The 18,937-nt window shown below is 44.9% G+C and overlaps 1 protein-coding gene across 1 annotated transcript in view; it reads right to left on the bottom strand.

Moving 5' to 3' along the window:
- The window catches only part of efna3b (ephrin-A3b), a 54,497-nt gene extending 52,482 nt beyond the window's left edge, over positions 1-2,015 (bottom strand). Inside the window, exons 1-2 of the mRNA XM_056443914.1 lie at positions 1,647-2,015; positions 1,171-1,380 (exon numbers count right to left, since the gene is read on the bottom strand). Coding sequence (XP_056299889.1) covers positions 1,171-1,280 — 110 coding nt within the window. The 5' untranslated portion in view covers positions 1,281-1,380; positions 1,647-2,015. The remainder of the gene's footprint in view (positions 1-1,170; positions 1,381-1,646) is intronic.
- Positions 2,016-18,937: the final 16,922 nt, after the last annotated feature.

Genomic DNA, 18,937 nt, shown 5'->3' with positions numbered 1-18,937 from the left:
TGTGTTAGTTGTGACATGCGCTCTCGTGTACCTAAAATCTAGGTAAATTGTTTCATTATTTTTGTTAGATTTTTAAAAAATCTTAATACATTAGCACACGCAGCTTTCTACATTTCTAATTAAAAGAATATGTTGAAAATGTACTTATATGTCGCATCAAATACGGCATTCAGCTGTAAATTAACAATATTTTATCTGCTAATTTTGGGAGAGAAGAGAAGAAACATGGATGTACATATGGGGACGTGTGGAAACGCAGCTAATCCAACATAAACGCGCAAGATTTGACTAAATTGTGGGAAGAGAGATAAGCCGACAGTGTGTTGCAGCAGACTGACGCTACATTCTTCAGGATCCAGCAGCAGAGCCATGGACTCACGAGGACACTATTAAAAAGGCAGCTTTCTTACTTTTTTTTTTAAAGGGCCGAGGAGCGAGGGATTAGGAGGATAACAAAAAAGGCCAGCGGACTGAGTGTAAACAAGAAGGGGGTTAGAGAGGGATAGGAGGAGAGAGCAAGTTGGAGAGTGAGCGAGAAGGAGAGATTGAATAGTGACACTGCTACAACACAATGGGGTCAGGATGAAGAAGTGCTCCTAATTGAACCAGAAAGAGGAGAAGACAGAGAATCACTCTTTGTCCCTTTTTTCCCCTACGTCCCGGACATGCACAGCTGAAGGAAGAGGAGAGGAGAAGGGGGGAAAGGAGGAGAGTACTTAAAGAAATAGCAATATGCACAGATTGATCCGGACTGAGGAACACAAACTAAATATGTCAAACTAGTTGTGCAAGTGACGGGGTTGAAAACATGGCGTGCCTTCACAGCAGGGGGCAGACTGGGCAGTCTGAGGCTCAACAATAGACACCTGACAGAGAACCGTGGGAAGACTATTTAAATAGCTTTTTATGTTGACCGATATCATTTCTTCCTCTGAATTAAAAAAAAAAGATAGATACAGATGAGGAAGGTAGCAGTTAACATCCTTTATAAATGTGTTAGAAGGACTCAATGAAGCAAAAAACAGCAAACGTGTGATGTGGTGGACCTGACAGCCCGGAGAGAGCACGTCGTCATTTTAACAGGGTCAGAATAGAGGGATAAAAAGAAATGGCATATTACCCTTCACACACACAGACACACACACACAGAAAGAGGAATGAGGGTCTTACTGTATGTTGGAGCTGTTCCAGTACACGGAGTGCCTGTTGGCGGACACCTGGACCACGTCCGCCCAGGTGAGACTCGTTAGCGCCCAGAGAGACAGCACTACCAGGGCCATGCTCCCGGTCCTCTCGGCCTCCGTCCCCTCGCTCTCTCCGGCCACTCTCTCGGTCCCTTCACCCCACCAAACAACGCGACTCAAACATCCCAGCAAAAGCCTAACAGACGGGAGAGGGAGGAGGGGAACAAAAGCTTCATGCATGCAGACACACGGAGACAAAGACTATCAGACTCGCTCTGGTTAATAAGTGTTGTAAAAGTCTATTGTGGTGAGAAGTGACTATAAAGTCTCCCCCCCCCCCCCCTCCTGCATAAGCCAGCCCCCCCCCCTCCAACAAATCCTGGGTCTTGAAACAAGGGGGTTCGTGGAAGTCCTCCGAGCGGTTCCCCGTAATGACTGACTTGCTCCCGGTCCTCTGCTCACCGGGTACTGCTACTTGTGAGCCCGCCGGAGGAGCGCGGGAGGCCGGCGCTGGGTCCACGCGGGAGGTCGCTCTTCCTCCGGGCATGAAACGGTCCCGTCCGGGGGGGGGGGGAAGAGTTGCTGCTGACTGGAGGAAAACTAAGAGTGGGGGGGTGGGGGGGGAACGGTGGCAAAAATAGTAGATATTAAGCACAAGTCCTCTTCTTTAAAGAAAACAGGAAAAAAGCTGTTCTTTATCTGCGTGCTGCTGCAGTTTTCTCCTTGCAGGGATCCGGGAGGCGCAGAGCACCGCTGAGCTCTAAACCCGCCGCAAACAGTTCAAGCAGCCAGTTTCATGAGCTCCTCAAGACTCTATCCGAAAACCATCGTTTACCGCGAGCAGCCTGCCCACCCGTCTCTCCCCCTTCTCTCTCTCTCTCTCTCCCGCTCTCTCCCTCTCTCTCTCTCTCCTCCTTCCCCTCTCGGTGTTTGGTAGGCAGCTCTCGTTCACTTTCTAACTCCACCCACCGAGCCACAAAAGCGCATTCCTTCAATATTGTGTCGGAGTCGCAGCACATCGGGCATCACTGCGACTCCAAGTTGGTCTTCTTTTTTTTGCCTCCTCAACTATTTGACCTCCACTCGGTGTAAAAGTAGTAAGCTTTGAATCCCCCCCCCCCCCCCATCTGCCAGATGCGTCTGTGCAGCCACCATCTGCAGCCTATATTTCAACGTAACACCCCCCCCTCCTCCTCCTCCTCCTCCTCCTCCTTCTCCTCAGTCCCCCACACACACGCGCGCACACACACACACTTTTTTTAAACAAAGGCTGAAAAACATAAACTCTTGCACGCACATATACCCCCCCCCCCCCTCGTTTGGATCCAGCAGACACTATAACTCAGTCTCACATACAGCACTATCATCACGTCAAATCCTCTTCCAGCTGCAGCGCATTAACGTGCGCGCGCACACACGCGCGCGCGCATGTGCTCTGAGTCTCACGCAATCCACCACGAAGAAGAAAATGCACGAGGAGGCTGCGTGTCACACTTTAGGGTTCACAGGGGATGTTGTTGTGACTTCATCCAAGTGTTCATGCAAGAAGTGACTTGCTGTTTTATTTAGCAAATAAGCTCATAAACTACATTTCACGTCTGAGATTTATTGAAGCAATTAAGTTGTAATATAATTCGCGTGTAATATATATTCCTGTCGCTCTGTCATGCAGAGACATGGTGAAATGTTCAGTAATTTGCCCCCCTCTGTCACCTCCACTGCCACACACTGTGTATCTAAAGTGTGTGTGTGTGTGTGTATGTGAGAGAGAGAGAGAGAGAAAGAGAGACAGGCCATACAGGCTAAAGACAGGCAGAGGGAGGGAGGAGAGGAGAGAGGTTGCAGATAGGAGAAAGATTGTCACAGTTTTCTTGCCGCCTGCTGGGAATGAGTTGGTTAAGGGGAAGTCAGAATGATTTATTGGAAGAAAAAAGGAGGGAAATACAGAGAAGGAGAGCAAGAAAGAGAGTGAGATGAGATGCCATCAGGGAATCCCTCTGTCTTCTCCAGTCCTTCCACCTCTCTCATGAGCTGGCCCTTTAATCCCCCCTCTGTCGGTCTCTCTCTTCCTCCTCTTCTCATCACTTTATTCCTCCTTTTCCACTGCACACTTTCTCCACCCGGCGATCTCTGCCACCTGGCTTTTCTATTTCGCCTCTGTCTTTCGTTAAAGCTCCGTCTCTGGTGGTTGACCCGTCTCCTCTGGCTCTCCCTCCATCTCTCTCTCGGTTACAGCAGGCATGCAACTTTTTAATGAGCACTCCTCCTTGGCCTCCTCCTCTCCTCCCTCCTCTGTCATTTCTCCTTTGTCTCTCCGTGTTGTTGTTCATCGCCGTACACTGCATTGTGCATGTCCACAGCAGCACAGTTAAACCCTGGCACAATTAAATATACATGTCCAGAAACATATGCACATGCAAACATAGAGACATACATATGTTATGAGTCACCCTTATGGTATAGTTTGAGTCATTAAAAGGGGAATTCAAATTTAAGAGAAATAATTAGAATTTTGGGGACTGCTTTTATTTGCTTTCTTGCTGAGAGTTCTAGAAAGACTGATGAGACTCTCACGTCTGACCATGAAGCTACAGCAAGTTAGCATAGCTTAGCATAAAGGAAACAGCTAGCCTGCTCTTTGCTGTCAAATTAATTCTTTAAGAGAAACATCACTTCCCAGAATCCGCCTGAGCTCTCCTGACCTTTGAGAGCATTTTCTAAACTCAAGGTTCACTTACTAGCTTTTCCTTAGGCCTTTAATCCACTGTTCTTCTGCGAATGGAACTTCATGTGAAAGCGAGACCTCTCGCCGTAGACCTCTCGCCGTAGACCTCTCGCCGTAGACCTCTCACTGTAGACCTCTCGCCGTAGACCTCTCGCCGTAGACCTCTCGCCGTAGACCTCTCGCCGTAGACCTCTCGCCGTAGACCTCTCGCCGTAGACCTCTCGCCGTAGAACTCTCGCCGTAGACCTCTCGCTGTAGACCTCTCGCTGTAGACCTCTCGCCGTAGACCTCTCACCATAGACCTCTCGTGAGAACACATGCAGTTCCATCCACCGAAGAAGACTCCTGAATATGGTCAAAAGCTCCAGAATAAGGTAGAAAGTGTTTCTATTTAAGTCCACGGATCATCCAGAACAACAGGGATCCGGTTTCCGGTTGCTTTTGTTTTTAAAAAAAAGTATTTTAATGAATTGTTAACTGTTTTCATATTTCTTTTAAGCATTACGGACACAATCCCCTTCAGAGATCTGGCATGTGTCTTCTCTCCGTCGGGTTCCTGTGAAACAGGCGTTTCCATGTTCTGTTCCAGCTCCTGTCAATTCTAATCACCCAGGTTGGATTTTCCAGGCGTGGGTTGCAGTGCTATTGGATTACTTTTGTATTGGGGTTATTATGAGAAACGACTTTGGAGACGACGGCACGCGGTGACACCGAGGCTCGTATGACGTTTGCAACCCGCAGCCGGCCAGCAACACATCTGTCAAGTGATCCTTTCTGCAACCTCAAAATCTAATCGGAGCTCTCTCATAGCGCTCATAATTGGATCGTAGGCCCCTGCAGGACTTACACTCCTCTCTGGGGCCCAAGCAAGGCACCAATGCTCTTGTGAGTTGAGCAGGAATCGCGCACGGAGACGAACATCGTGTAAATATACAGTAAACTATTTATGTTGTCGTACGCCTGCATGTGTTCTGCATTTCAATGGCATTCTTGAACTGTGAGTCTTCTCCTCCCTCCTCCTCCCGCTCGCTCGGTGTCTTGGCCTGCTTCGCTGTTCACTGTTGTGTTAGTAAATTGTACTGACACTCCCCCCGCCTCCTCTCCCTCCCTCTCCACCTCTGCTGCTCGCTCTCCCTCCCTGTCCCTCTCTCACCCGACTGACTGACACGGATTTTCAATCTCTCTGTTTACCTTTCACTGCTGTGCCTAAAACAACACAGGCAAAGAGCAAGGAGGAAACTGGGGGAGGGGGAGGGGGGGCTGAGTAGAGCGTCGAAGAAGAAAATAGAGGGAAGAGGAGAGAGGTGCCACTGAGATTGGATTGGAGAAGGAGAACGGCGAGGGGAGAGAGGCGGGGATGCAAGAAACCAAAGAGGTGCAAAAAGAGAGAACAGGGCTTTCTCTATGTTTTGGTTGGAGAGGAATCCACGGGGGGAAAGAGACCGGAGGAGAGAGGGGTTAAGGGAAGGAGGAGAGGAGAGGATACTTTTGAACAGTCACGCAAACTGAGCCAGCAGAGAAACGAGAGGAGAGGAAAGGAGAGGAGAGGAGAGGAGAGGAGAGAGGAGAGGAGAGGAGGAAAAGGAAACAAAAGGGTGGAAGAGAATGTAATTCAGAGTTGGGAGAAAGAGTTGGATGGGGCACAGAAACTTAGAAGTGCAATGATATCGAGAGAGTGAGAGAGAGAGAGCGAGAGAGAGAGAGATTTATAGAGGTACAGAAGGAGACAGAGGACAGCAAGAGTGATGCGTAGAGAGAGGTTTTTTTTAAGAAGACGGGAGGGATGGAGGCAGAGCGGGAGGAGAGGGCATGTAGAGAGAGAGAACGAGAGAGAGAGCTCAGAATAGACACGCTCTCAACAGCATGAAATATTGAACGAAGGAGGCCGAACACAAGGAGGGGCGAGAAAAATGGAGAGACTGATAAAGACAAATGCAATCATTCTGTGTGTGTGTATGTGTGTTGTTTCGGAGACAGATGAAGATGAGAGAGAAGAAGAGTAGGTGACAGGAATATGAAGAATTGTTGCTCCTGGCTGGAGACCAACACATGCACACACACACACACACACTCACACACTCACACACACACACTCACACCGCGTTGCTTTGAGTTTAGATTACTCCCATGTGTGGAGGAGATGGAGCGGAATTTGGTGGTGTTGAAAATATCACACTGCAGAGTATGTTTCATCACCATGCACATGCACCATCCCAACACACACTTACACACACTCGCACGCATGCACACACACACCCCGTGCCCCCTCCTTTGATCTCACTTCTCACTGATCTTCTCTCCTTCCATGTCAAATATTTAGGCTGCATTTGGCAGGTTTGACGAATATTACCATGGAGAAATTATTTTATTTATTTAACTTCCACATCAAAAGTCAGTGTCAGTAGCAGCGAGAGGACGATCCCACATTTCAACAAGAGGAGACCGCCATTGATCCCCAAAAAGTAAATCTGCTGACTTTCCCATTTCAGACATTATTTTAAGGCAGGAGAACCGCCATCGAATGATGAGGAAAGCACATGAGCGATTTCTTTTTGTGATAAAAAAAGTATGAAAAGTTGATACAGTTCAAGAAGACACACACACGCACACACACACATACACACACACACCAATACACATTAATGGTGATGAGTCAACACTATTTTTGCCTCCATAATTTGCTATTAAAGCGTCATGATGATGTTTTACAGGTCATTTTGGATAAATAAATGCATATTTCAATTAATTCTGGCTGTGCAGCCCTACAGGGCATCGTACTCTTCAGCTAAGCCCGAGGGGTGTATCATTTTAACATGACATAGAAATATCTGACTAGCATCGCATAAAGAGAACAACACACAATTGGAAATATCTCTCTCTCTCTCTCGCTCTCTCTCTCTCTCTCTCTGTCACTATCACACTCACACACAAAGAGCTGCTTTCACTTACTCAGCATTTTTAAAGCAAAGATCTTGACATAAATCAGATAGTGCGCATCAGTGAAGGGAGGGATGAGTTTACAGTGGCTGAAGAGGAAAGAAAATGAGGGAAGAGGCCCGCAGTACAGACTGGAGATGTACTGTACTGTAAAAGTTAATAAACACACTGTGGGATAAATATGATACTACATTATTTTTAGAACAACATAGATATATTATTAGCGCATCAATAAGAAATATTGGACAGATGAGACATGGCAACATTGTCTCAAGAAATGTATGACTGAAGTATTTAGTTTGTTTACTAAGGTGATTCCTCCCAAACTAAAAGAGACTAACATCATTTCATAGTTCATACTTTTAATTTAACACTACGGAACCAGTGTTAACGTTTCTCCCAGAATGAAACAGTCCTCTCCATCATGGCTTTACACTCTTGCAAAGAGAAACTGTGATAGATCACATGCACCATAATCAACATGGAGACATGGGGGAGGAGCTAAAGGGGCAGAAACGACATACAGTCGGTCATACAGTTCACACATGTACCAATAACCCTCAGACGGACCATCTGCTCACAATGTTCTATTAATTATGATAAACAACAACTTTACACTCAATAAATGTCTGTTCAATCCAATTAATCACTGAATGAGTGATTGAGCCCTCAACGATTCTAATCAACTGAATCCAAAATCATCCAGATGTGTCATCACGGCTGTATGAACATTGACTGTAAACAAACACATCAAATTAAACTGAACTTGCGAGGCTGAGCAGACACACATACGATGACCGCTGTTTAGTTTGATGTCGGGGCTGTGATCACAAAGTCCAAATTATCAAGAGAGACAAGTGTCCATCACGGGATGAAGTCAACGACATCATTTACTTTTACTTTATTGATCCAAAATCAATGTCAATGCTTTTTTACAGCATGATAAGCATGTTTCTACTCATTTATTCATGTTTTTTTCATTTGTTTTGACAACTTACAGACAAAGGCAAACATTTAAAAAGTTTAGGGCCACTTCAGAAGATAGTCAATATATGTGTGTGTGTGTGTGTGGGGGTGTGTGTGTGTGTGTGTGTGTTTGCATGTGCACTGCTGCAAGCGTGTGTATAAGAGTGGTTGGTCGTTGGGGCTATTGAGACGAATGTTCCTGACATCAGTCTCAGTACTCTATTAGGCCCTGTGAGTGTCCTCCTGCAGACAGCAGAGACCCTGAAGGCAGCACACACACACACACACACACACAGGAACTCCCCTCCCCTCCGGGTGCAGAGACAGACACACATGCGCACACGTGAAAAAGGAACAGGTGCCGGTTGAAAAAGCCAGCTGCCACCCGTTCTTTGTAACATCTACATTTCATCAGCTGCCCGGCGGGTGCCGAGATTAGGGGAGCGGGGAAAGGTTTAACTTCCACTGTCATCTAAAGTCAGATTTACATTTCCCTTTTATTGTTAAAGGTTAAGTATTCCAGGGGCTAAGCTGATCTGAGATCAATGCCTAAAGGCACCCTTCCACCCTCGAGGACGGCTCCTCGGAGCTCCTCATGTTGACATCACACTGGGAAAGAAGCCGGTAGAATAATGAGGAGGTTTTTGCCCATTTTGGTGAGGATTTGTTGACAGTCCTCTCCGTCTCTACATCGCTCTCTCTTCTTTCTCTTCTCTCTCTCTCGCCTGCAGCTTCCTCTTCATCATTCTGTCTCAATCCCCTTATTTCTGTCCCCAATGCTATCTCTGTCGCCCTATTGCTCCCGCTTCCTCCTTCCTCGCTCTATCTCTTTTCGCCCGTTATTCTCGGCCTCCCTCGTTTCCTTCGGCCCGGCCGCTGCGAGGAGGCGCTGTCAGGTGAAACCTGGTAGATTAACCTCTGACCCTCAGCAGGAGGTGGGACCGATCGGCTTGTAATTGCTATCATTGTAGCATGTGTGTGGGTGTTTCCTTTCTCTATGTGGGCTGTATGATGGATATCTGGGCCGGCACAGCCAGCCAGTACATTTACAGGGTGAAATGCATTCTGGGTTGTGATGGTATACGTTATGGGTGTTCATACTAAAGAGGAGAAAAATAAAAGGAAAAGAAATGCCTCTGCTGCAAACTGGAGCTTACTGCTGTGGCCAGAGAATCACACACACACACACACACACATGTTGATTTGAGTTCAGATTACTCCCATGAGCGGAGGAGATGGAGCGAAAAAACATGTAGAAAACATAATAACATAAATCTAAATGTTTTGCCCTTGTATCAACTTTAAATGGCGCATCATTTGTGCAGCAGTGAGTGCTGAGGGCCCTCCTCCCCCTCCTCCTCCTCCTCCTCCTCCGCCAGTGTGATTGGGTTTGTGTGCATAGGTAGCCATGTGTGCAGAATATTTACGCCCGTGTGTGAGCACATGTGTGTGTCCGTGCAGGAATGGGGGGCCCTGTGAAGAAGAGGCTCTGACTCCCGGCGGCCCCCTGTCACGCTGACTGACTGCTGAAAGCCATTTCAGACTGTGGGCCTGAATGATGGCAGGTACTCCGATCCCTCCGCAGCTACAATCACACAACACAGACCAGTCATCAACAGCCTTGTCATCTCCATCTGTAAATGCACTTCACACGGCCCACTCCATCTCTCCTCCTCCTCCTCCTCCTCCTCCTCTGACTGCCATTCACACACTTGTGTGTAGCTGTCCCCTGAACCCAATCGGTCCTTATACAGCCGAAGTAGAGCCAGCTTTAGTGAAATCATGTGTGTGGCTCCTTTCCTTCCGTTTCCTTGTTTTGTGTTGGCCTTGTCTGCCTCAATTTGTTTTAGAGTTACCGCCGAATGTATCGGCTCGCTGTTTTGGTCGGAGGGGAATGTCACTTGTCCTTAATGTGCGACTAGCCAAGCGTCTCCGTCGCTGGTGTCGCTGCTACTTCTTGAGCCTATTGATGAAATTAATGAACAGAATGACTAAATGGGCCGTCACGATACACGGCTCTGGAGACTCCGGGGGTGGGGGTGGGGGGTATTACACCAGCCGAACACTAACACAGTCAGCTGCAAGGGAGACGGAGCAGAGAGCTTTTTTCAAGGTGAGGCGAGGAGGAAGCAGAGGGATGGAGACATCACATGGTAGAGGAATGCATACAGTGAGAGGGTGGAGAGAAAGGGGGGGGGGGGGGAGTAACCGCGAGTGACAGGGGGAAAGGGAGGGAAGGAGAGATAGTGAGTAAGTAAAAGCAGGTCTGGTCCAGGTGGGGTTCAGACAGTCTGTATGTTATTTTAGGAGGGCAGAGAGAGGGAGGGAGGGCGAGAGAAAGGGATGGATGGAGGGAGGGGAAGATGAATGTAGTTAATTAAGATGAGCAGGCGGAGGAGACAGTGTGGAATTACACAAACACTAATTAGAGTCTTCGTTAGGGGGCACAAAACGAGAGCAGCACATCCATCATCGCAACCCTCCATCCCTCTTCTCTCCCTCCTTCCTTGCCTCCGTTCTCCACTGCTCTCGCTTTTGCATGGCAACCACATTTCCTCACGCGACACTCCCCACATGTTCCCCTCTGCCACTTTTCATCCCACACTTTCCACCCTTCGCTTTTTCACTCTCCCTTCTCAATTCCCCCCATCGATCCCAGCAGCCGTTCTCTAAATAGGTCCGCTTTAACGTCTTGAGTCCTAATCAAAGCAAACATGGCTTCACTTTGAATACTATTCTTCCTCGTCACATCACCCCTTCTGTTGTTATCACTGCTCGGGGAAGGATTTCATCCTCACTCTCCCTTATACACACACACACACACACACTAACTGTGCCATGTCAGCACTATTTGTATTGTTTCGCCAAGCCAGTCAATGCCTCCTGTTGTCTTGCTGCTCCTTCTCCGCTCTTCCCACATACAGTAGATACACAGCACTGCAAACCACTTACCTTTTCTTATCTTGCTTTCTCTCTCTCTCTATTTCTCTCTCTCTCTCTCTTTTCACAAACAGGCTCTGAGCATTTGTCTTGTCCTCTTTATCGTTTCACTGTCCTCCTCGGGCTCATCCCTCATCCGAGGAGCCGATCAGCTCACCGTTGTCGTCTGCATCCTTCTCCTCTCATGGGACCCCCGGCTCGGAGGGAATAATGAGGGATAAGTTAGGAAGGAGCTGTGGGCGGCCCGGGCCCGGTCCGGTCTCTGGCGTTAGTTTACAATCAGTACCTACGCAGCATGAAGCATGATAAAAGCAGACCTGCTCTGTGGTCAAGGTGTTGCAGATTTGAAGTTCACCCACTATCTACTCATTTGCTCACATCATGTTCACATTGATTTGCTCCCTTCCAGGCAGCTGAGGCATTTCTATATTCACTTCATTATTTCAGTGTGAAAAATAAATAAATAATAGACAAAAGTAATCTCACAGCAAGCATTTGTTTACATTATCTTTTTATATTAACCATGGGTGCAAGAGGACACCGTTGGATACAGGTTCCGAAATGACAGAGAAAGGTTTTTCAGCTGAAGTATCAGTTAAGCTATTATTAAAGCAATTTTTTAGTTTTTTCATTTTGGGGGATATTGTTTCTCTGTTGGGGAGTTGACAATAGAGGGGTGACAGAAATTGAAGTGGGAAGAGAGATGATTTGGGGAACAAAGTGTAATATTACATCATCAAAAAATTCGTAAATGTACATTCATTCCTTCAGCCTCATTCTATAATACATAATCTAAAACTATGCGTATGTATTATGCGTATAAGTATGTTTCACTTCTTTTTAAATGAACGAGATGTCTCCAAACTGGACCGGAAAGTGATTTCAAAGTGTCCTGGAGGCGTCACGTTTCCACATCACACTGACTGATCCTGCTCACACACACACGCATTCACAGAGATTCAAGATGAGCAATGTTGAACAACCTGCTGGTGTCAACTCAACACCTACTCCATTCTTCACGGCGAAGGTCTCACATCCAAGTGAAGTCACTATCAGCAGAAGACATTTTAAAGTGGAGGGGGACTGCTACATGGGACATGACCTCCGAGTCTTTAAATGTCACACACTGAAAGAGATCTGCGTATTTTATTTCTCCATAAAAACAAGAATAAGAAGAACAACAACAACGTGTTATTATTACTCTCATATTGCTGAGGACAGCAGAGTGAGTGCCTTCGGCTCCGTCGTCCCTGAAAGCGAAGACGACAGTAACAAGCTGAGCGTGATGAATTGAAGGAGGTGTATGCACCTCGCTAAATACACAAAGACACTCACACACCTTGTTCAGCGCCTCAGACCTGATAACAGCTCAACAAGCAGCCTGTACTTTAATACCATATTAGAGGGGAAGAATCACAGTGCGTCAAGTGCTACCTTTATGCGTTCAACTAATACATACAGGAGCACATCACAAGTGCTAATTACCTTCGCATTGAAAATGCGGAAGGTAATGTTTTGATCGCCGTGTATTTATTTATTTATTTGTATGCGTGTTATTCGCATAACAAAAAAAGTTTAAACCGAATCGCATGAAATTTGGTGGGATGATTGGTTATTATCCGGGGACCATTTGATTCGATTTTGGGATCGATCGGGTCAAAGGTCAAGGTCAAGGTCATGGATAGGTCAAAATCTTCTTTTTACCATAGCACGGTCAATTTATATCCAATTGGCATGCAACTAATGCCAAAATGTTCATAATCCAATGCCCAATGTTGTGATATGCGAAGGTATGCGCTCTACCGAGTGCCCATTCTAGTGACCTCATATTAACATGCGAACAGTCTGCAGTAAGATGGGGAATATAATAATCATACCTGCTAAACATCAGCATGTCAGCATTGTGAATACTGTGGGGAGCATTACAGAGCTTATTGCTTATAACATATTTGGATCAATGGAAATTAAATGTGTTTCAGTGACACTTGCATGAGGATTTTACCTCTGCAGGCTCCAGCCAGCGAGATCCGGTTGTAAAACTAAGGCCACAATGTTAATCCTGAATCTTAATGTTTTTTCAGATTCCTCCGCAGTTTGAAATGCTCTTCCCAAGTGAGTTTTATATTATTTATGCACCCCCACAGGTTGTGAAGGTTGGAATTCCTTCAGTCAGCTGGGATTCTATACCAACAGCAGATCACCCAGTAAAACCAGTACCAATGAGCGTCTCCTGCCTTCCACCGGTCACCATTGTGGTGCGTGTACCTCAGGGACGGCACAACAGCAGCATGTTAATTCGGCGTGAACCCAGCGCAGTGTCCCATCACGGCTCCTCCTGTAATTCCTGCAGGTGAGAAAGAGGGAGCGATGGATTCCTGAGTATCTGATTGAGCAGCAGACACGATGAATAATTGATATGTAGGTTCTCCATCCCAATGAGCACACAGCAACACGCACATAGATGCACACACGCTAACTGTCTTTCAGCCCATGCAGTCACCAGTCTCTCAGGCGTCACTAATCCTTCAGGAAATGTAATACGTGATTCAATTAGTAGTGCCAGCTACCTCTTGTGTATGACGTGGAAGCAGAGTGTGTGTGTGTTTGTGTGTGTGTGTGTGTGTGTGTGTGTGCACTCTAAGTACAGAGCTGAACTAAGTCCAAAAACACACGGCCCTCTCCCACAGCTCTTTTACATCCTCGGGCATGAAGAGGCAAACATGTGCATTTTGAAGAGTAAAGCCCAGAGATACAGTATACCCAAATGTCCCCCCAACAAAGGCAACATATAGGAAATTAATATTCTGATGGCAAGAATACTGAATAATAGTAAAGGATTTGGGGATTTTAATACACAACCTCAAACAATGAACCTCAAACAATAGCCTAACCGTAGTTTGTGCCTAATGTGCTCTCTGTTTGCTTTTCCATTATTCATCATCTTGTTTTCATGCGCTCACAGTTGTTTTCCATGCTCACAGCAGTCGGGCGATGCCGTTGTCTTTCAAGCTCGTCTCTAAGGGTCAACTCTCGCCTCAGACCCCGAGCTCTAAAAATACAAACAGAACAATAGAAAGTTGCCCTCATAATCCAGCCGAAGGGAACAATTGGTTTACGTTTTCTCTGATTTGAATCGCTTAAGGATGTCGACTTGGCATTCAATTAAAAGATGAGCATTAATAATATTGAAATAACTCAGTTTTATTGAGAAGGTGATATTAGTCACTTAATAGGTTATTTGTGACTGAAGTTTTAGAAGATTAAATAATCATACGTGAGCCACACAATGTAGTCAATTCTTAAGGAGACAAACTGTCACATGACTCGATGTGTCTTGATCAGCTGGTTTCTTGTGCTGTACAACAGGACCTACGTTCCCTCTCAGCGGGGACATTCCTAAATGCTATTTGCATGATAAAGTCAAACACTTTTAAAACACAATACAATGTCCTCAGAGTAAGCTGGTTACAAATTACATAATCACTCTCAGACTTGGCAAATAAAAAGTGCTTTATTTTTAAAATGCATGTAGTGGAGTACAGCCCATCTCATGGTCCAGTGGGGGAAGAGATGAAGGAGAGAGAACAAGAGTCTTACTCTTTATTGCTCCATCTCTCTTTCACGCTCCCCGAGTCTCTCTATTATCCTGAAAGTCTCCTGAATCTAAAAAAGAACACACAGGCACATCCATGAAAACGATCAAATATACAGCATGTGGGTAGTAATAGTGTGTGTGTGTGTGTGTGTGTCTAAGTTATGATTAATGTCTCTCTTCTCAAATTAGACATTTAAAGACGAATGGGATAAAGAGAGGGAGCACGGGATGAAGCAAGAAAACTAACGCGGCCACTTAAGAGAGCCTAAACCATTTAACCCTCTAACCCTTTCACCCTGTTCTCCTCTCAAGGTCACGCTCACACTCGGTCTCCTCTGTAACATTTCTAATTCTAAGCGGCTCTCTTGCCATGATAATGTTGCACAAGCTTTACAATATCCAGTTAGTATAATTGTTTTAGTGCTTTTTATATATGTCTGACATTTGTGAACAACGCCGATCAAAACTTTACATTTTTATATTCAATGCACATGGAAATGAAACACAGGAGTGATTCATGATGCATCTTTCTGTCCCATAAAACCATCTTTCAATAAGAATTACAAAAATGTGAAGTTTAAAATGGAGAACATCTACAATTTCTTTTCAAGTGCATCTGCCAGTAGAATTCATGTGTTTGGATCCAAAGCTCAGAGCAGCTCAATAGTTAAACAATAAAGCCAAATTCCAAGTCCATAATATCATATTCTGAGCAGGTATTGAGTATGTTCACACGTGACAAGTAAGTAAATTACAAACATTAAAAAAAGGTAATCACGCTGACAGATGTCTGATTTTTTGATGTTCTCTTGATGCACAAAGGAAGAGGAGCCGGTCAGAGCTGCACCACTTTACAACTCAGTACAGGTAGTGGATGAGACAGCAGCAAACAAACAGTAAAACATGTTATAAACACACTTCTGTGATTCCAAAGTTGGTATGAAATAGCAAGTTGATTTCTGATAAAACAGAATAAATATTGATATATAATCCGTGCTATATTAGTGTGGTGATTTGTGAGATAGCGTCTGTTTTCTCCGGGTTGCCAGGTCTGTCTGTGGATTCTTTTCCAGGAGTTGATGTAGCTGCTTTTATTTTTCTTTGGCGATGGTTTTCCCGCTCGGCCTTCATATCCAGCACTGATCATCTGTTCCTCACCATCACTCTGACATCCAGCCAACCATTCACCAACTCTTTTGTCTTTATTATTATTCTCCTTTTTTCTGTAGTTGAAGTCATATTTAAGAATGGAAAGCATGTATAGTTACCTTTAAAGTCAGTTGCTGACTAACTGATGATTTTCAGTGATGGTGAATTAACCCTGACTGGCCGGGTGAGACTCTCCTTACTTTCCTCAATACTTTCTTCCCCTCTCATCCCCTACATAAATGTATTATTCCGCTCTCTCGTTGTGTCTCCTCTTCCTCTTTCCCAAGCCTTCTGCTCATCAAATCCCCCATCAAAACTTTTCCTTTCCCTATTTTTCATTTCCATGTTTTCTCTCTTTCCTTCTCTGTCTCTCTCTCCTCTCCCCCATCTCTCTCACTCTCTCGCCCCTGGATATTTAGTTTGATTTATTGCCTCTTGTTGGAAAGGTTGGCGTTTTAATAACTCAGCTCCTCCTCACCCGAACGAAGGGAGAGAGAATGTGCGAGAAGAAGAACTTTAGTAAGCACAAAATAAACGTGCGGACCGACAGCGAGGTTTTTCTAGTGCTTTTCTTTTATCTCCCCAGCACTCTCCTCCTCTTTCATGTCTTCCGGTTCCTCTCACCGTTCACTCCGGCTGAGGATATAAAAGCTAAACGTGCTGGCGAAATGGATGTCAATTTGAGCTCCTCTCTGATCTGTGGAGAAGAAAATACACATGCACGTACACACCAAACAGCTGTAATGGACTGGGGATGTGGAAACTGACAAGCACATGAAAGACGATCTGGTTAGAGGAAAGCATGGACCCAAAAAATATGTAAAAAAGACAAACGTAAACCAGAAGATCATTGATGAAAGAGGGACGTCGCTCTGGCCATAAGATACACAGCAATAAGAAGAAAACAGCAGAATTCATAATGTGCCAGAGAGGATGGGGAATAGGATAGTGAGAATCAAACTGGGATATTTCAAGCACCAAACAGAGCCTTTATTTGGATGGCAATTATTCACACTGGTTATTAGACAACCATATCACTTTCCCTCATTTACTGAAAGACAGCGAGGAAGAGGAGGCGAGGGGAGAATGAGAGGGCGATCATTAGATGATATCACTTACACTCATCTTCTTCTGAGGAGGAGGAGGGGATGAAGGACACAGCAGACAGATACAGCCTGAGAGTCCACATCCTCGAGCAATAAGACAATAACTAGCAATTCATAATGAATAATCACAACCGGCTGCCACCGAATAGACACATGGGAGTTACAAAACCCGTTTACAGAAACGTAACACTCTTGTTCATTTTGTTTTTTGTTTCTGCACTGGAGCTAAATATGAAGGTAATTAAGTAGTCTGAGCATATTGTTTGTACTTGTATCACGTGTGTGCTCGGTGAGCAATTAAGGTAAAGTGAATGCAAAGTTAATTACAGAGCATGAAGTGGGATTATTGTAAAACGTGTTCCCATTTAATTAAATGTTTACAGGTATTCCGTGTAAAACTGTCACACTTTTTAATGTAAGAAAAGCAGAGAAGAGGTGTTTTATGACACACAGAGAAGTCTTCCTCTCTCTCACACACACGCGCACACACACACACACACACAGTCACACACACAGCTAGTGTCTGATTACGCAGTAATAACTCACTGCAAAAAAATCGTTGATGGGAAAAAAAAGTCATTGATAGGGAGAAGAAAAAAAAGAAGAAAAATCTGCATTTTTATCTCCAGCCCATAATTCTAAGTGGTCCGGCCTGTTTGAATGTTTCCTCTGGGAACAATTAACTTGCTTTTAGTTCCTACCACATAAGCATGTCTGCCAAAACCCCATCAGATCGCTTCCCACAAAAACACACACCGACAGTCTCGAGATTACAGACACAAAGACACAAACTGGAAAGCACTCGCATGTGCACACTTAATGAAGAAAGCAGCGAGCACTGCGACAGCAAGAAATTAATGAATGTACTGCACAGAAGTTTAAAAAAGTAAATGTAGTTTTGTTTGTACGACACTTATATCTGCCTTACTCCCACAAGAGTGGATCCACTTAAATCTAGATCTGTACTATTGTGACTTTATATTACCATTGTGGCTTTTCTATATTGGTATCTAAAGAAGGCACTTATAAAAACAAAGAGTGACAACTGAGTGTGTGTAGATGTTGGCCTCTCTTTTTTAAGCCCACAGCTGCTTAAAAAAAGATGGGTATTAATTTGTTCTCTTATCTCATTCAGAGCAACATGACTGAGTGTGTGAGGGATTCCTCGATGTGTCCCTTTAACCACTACACTGCCCTACGCCTACTCTTTGGCTGGACTTAAATGTAAATATCTCTTTTGGCACCGAAGGTCATTGTTCATTTTTAGACACCGGAGCACTTAGAAAAGTCGCAAGTCAGATAAGTGGAGTGTCTTGGTAGTAAATAGATCAAGACATAACCTTCACAGATTTTTTGGCAGAATATCAAACTGCATTTGTAAACAGCCACAGCCTCGTTCATCTCAAAGTTAATTTGACTACAGAGGGTTCACTCGTGTGCAAGTGGGATGGAGAGGAGGAGGGCAGTGCAGTAGGGGACAGAAAGGGAGGGGAGAGGATACATCATGAAGGTGTTCGGGGGGAGAGAACGACTGCTGGCAGCAGAGAGGACAGAGAGAAAGCTCACGGAGAGCAGAGAGAGACGAGTGAATAACAGGAACAGAAGGACAGATGAATATGGAGAGCGTGTCCTCCTCTTGCTTCCATCTGACTCTGCTTATCACATTCTGTGAGAGCGGAGGAGAGACCGGAGACCCCTTTAATACGAGCGCTGAGACGATACTTTTCTTTTTGACCTCATATTGAGAATTATACAGATGTTCTCCTACAAAGTTCCCTTTTCCATTCATCAGAAGCCAACGCACTGTATAATTATCATATAAATGATAAAATCACAAAAGACTCAATGTGCTTAACATGTGTTTAATGTCATTTGACTTTCGCTCAACACTTTGAGGTGTGCAGGAGGAGCAGCACAGGTGTAAATAATCACATTAATGACGGCTGAACTGCATTCGACACGGAAGCAGCAATGAGCCCTCGTTAATGTTATTGGGAACACCTGTTCTTCTTCTTCTACTACGTGACTCTCTGTCCATCAGTAGAAATCGATAAACCACCTCTGTATATGAAGTCAAAATAACGTATCTTTGCACTGCTTGCACAACGATGTTCACCGGGCTGCAGCAGGTGCAACATCATCAATGTCCAACATATCTCCAAAATGTTCAATGTATTTTCCCACATAATCTAATGCATATTAAACCATTTTCAGTTCAATTTGAAATATAAAGTACCATATACTCTATGTTAAACAATAACATTAGTTTAAGACACTGAAAATAGAAGTGTAACATTCATGCTTGAATAGCCACACAAGTTATAGATTTCCATCT

The sequence above is a fragment of the Pseudoliparis swirei genome, chromosome 22 (genome assembly GCF_029220125.1).
Source record: "Pseudoliparis swirei isolate HS2019 ecotype Mariana Trench chromosome 22, NWPU_hadal_v1, whole genome shotgun sequence".
NCBI classification, from domain to species: Eukaryota; Metazoa; Chordata; class Actinopteri; order Perciformes; family Liparidae; genus Pseudoliparis; species Pseudoliparis swirei.
The sequence above is the reverse complement of the archived record's forward strand: the minus strand, read 5'-3'. Positions and strand labels throughout refer to the sequence as shown.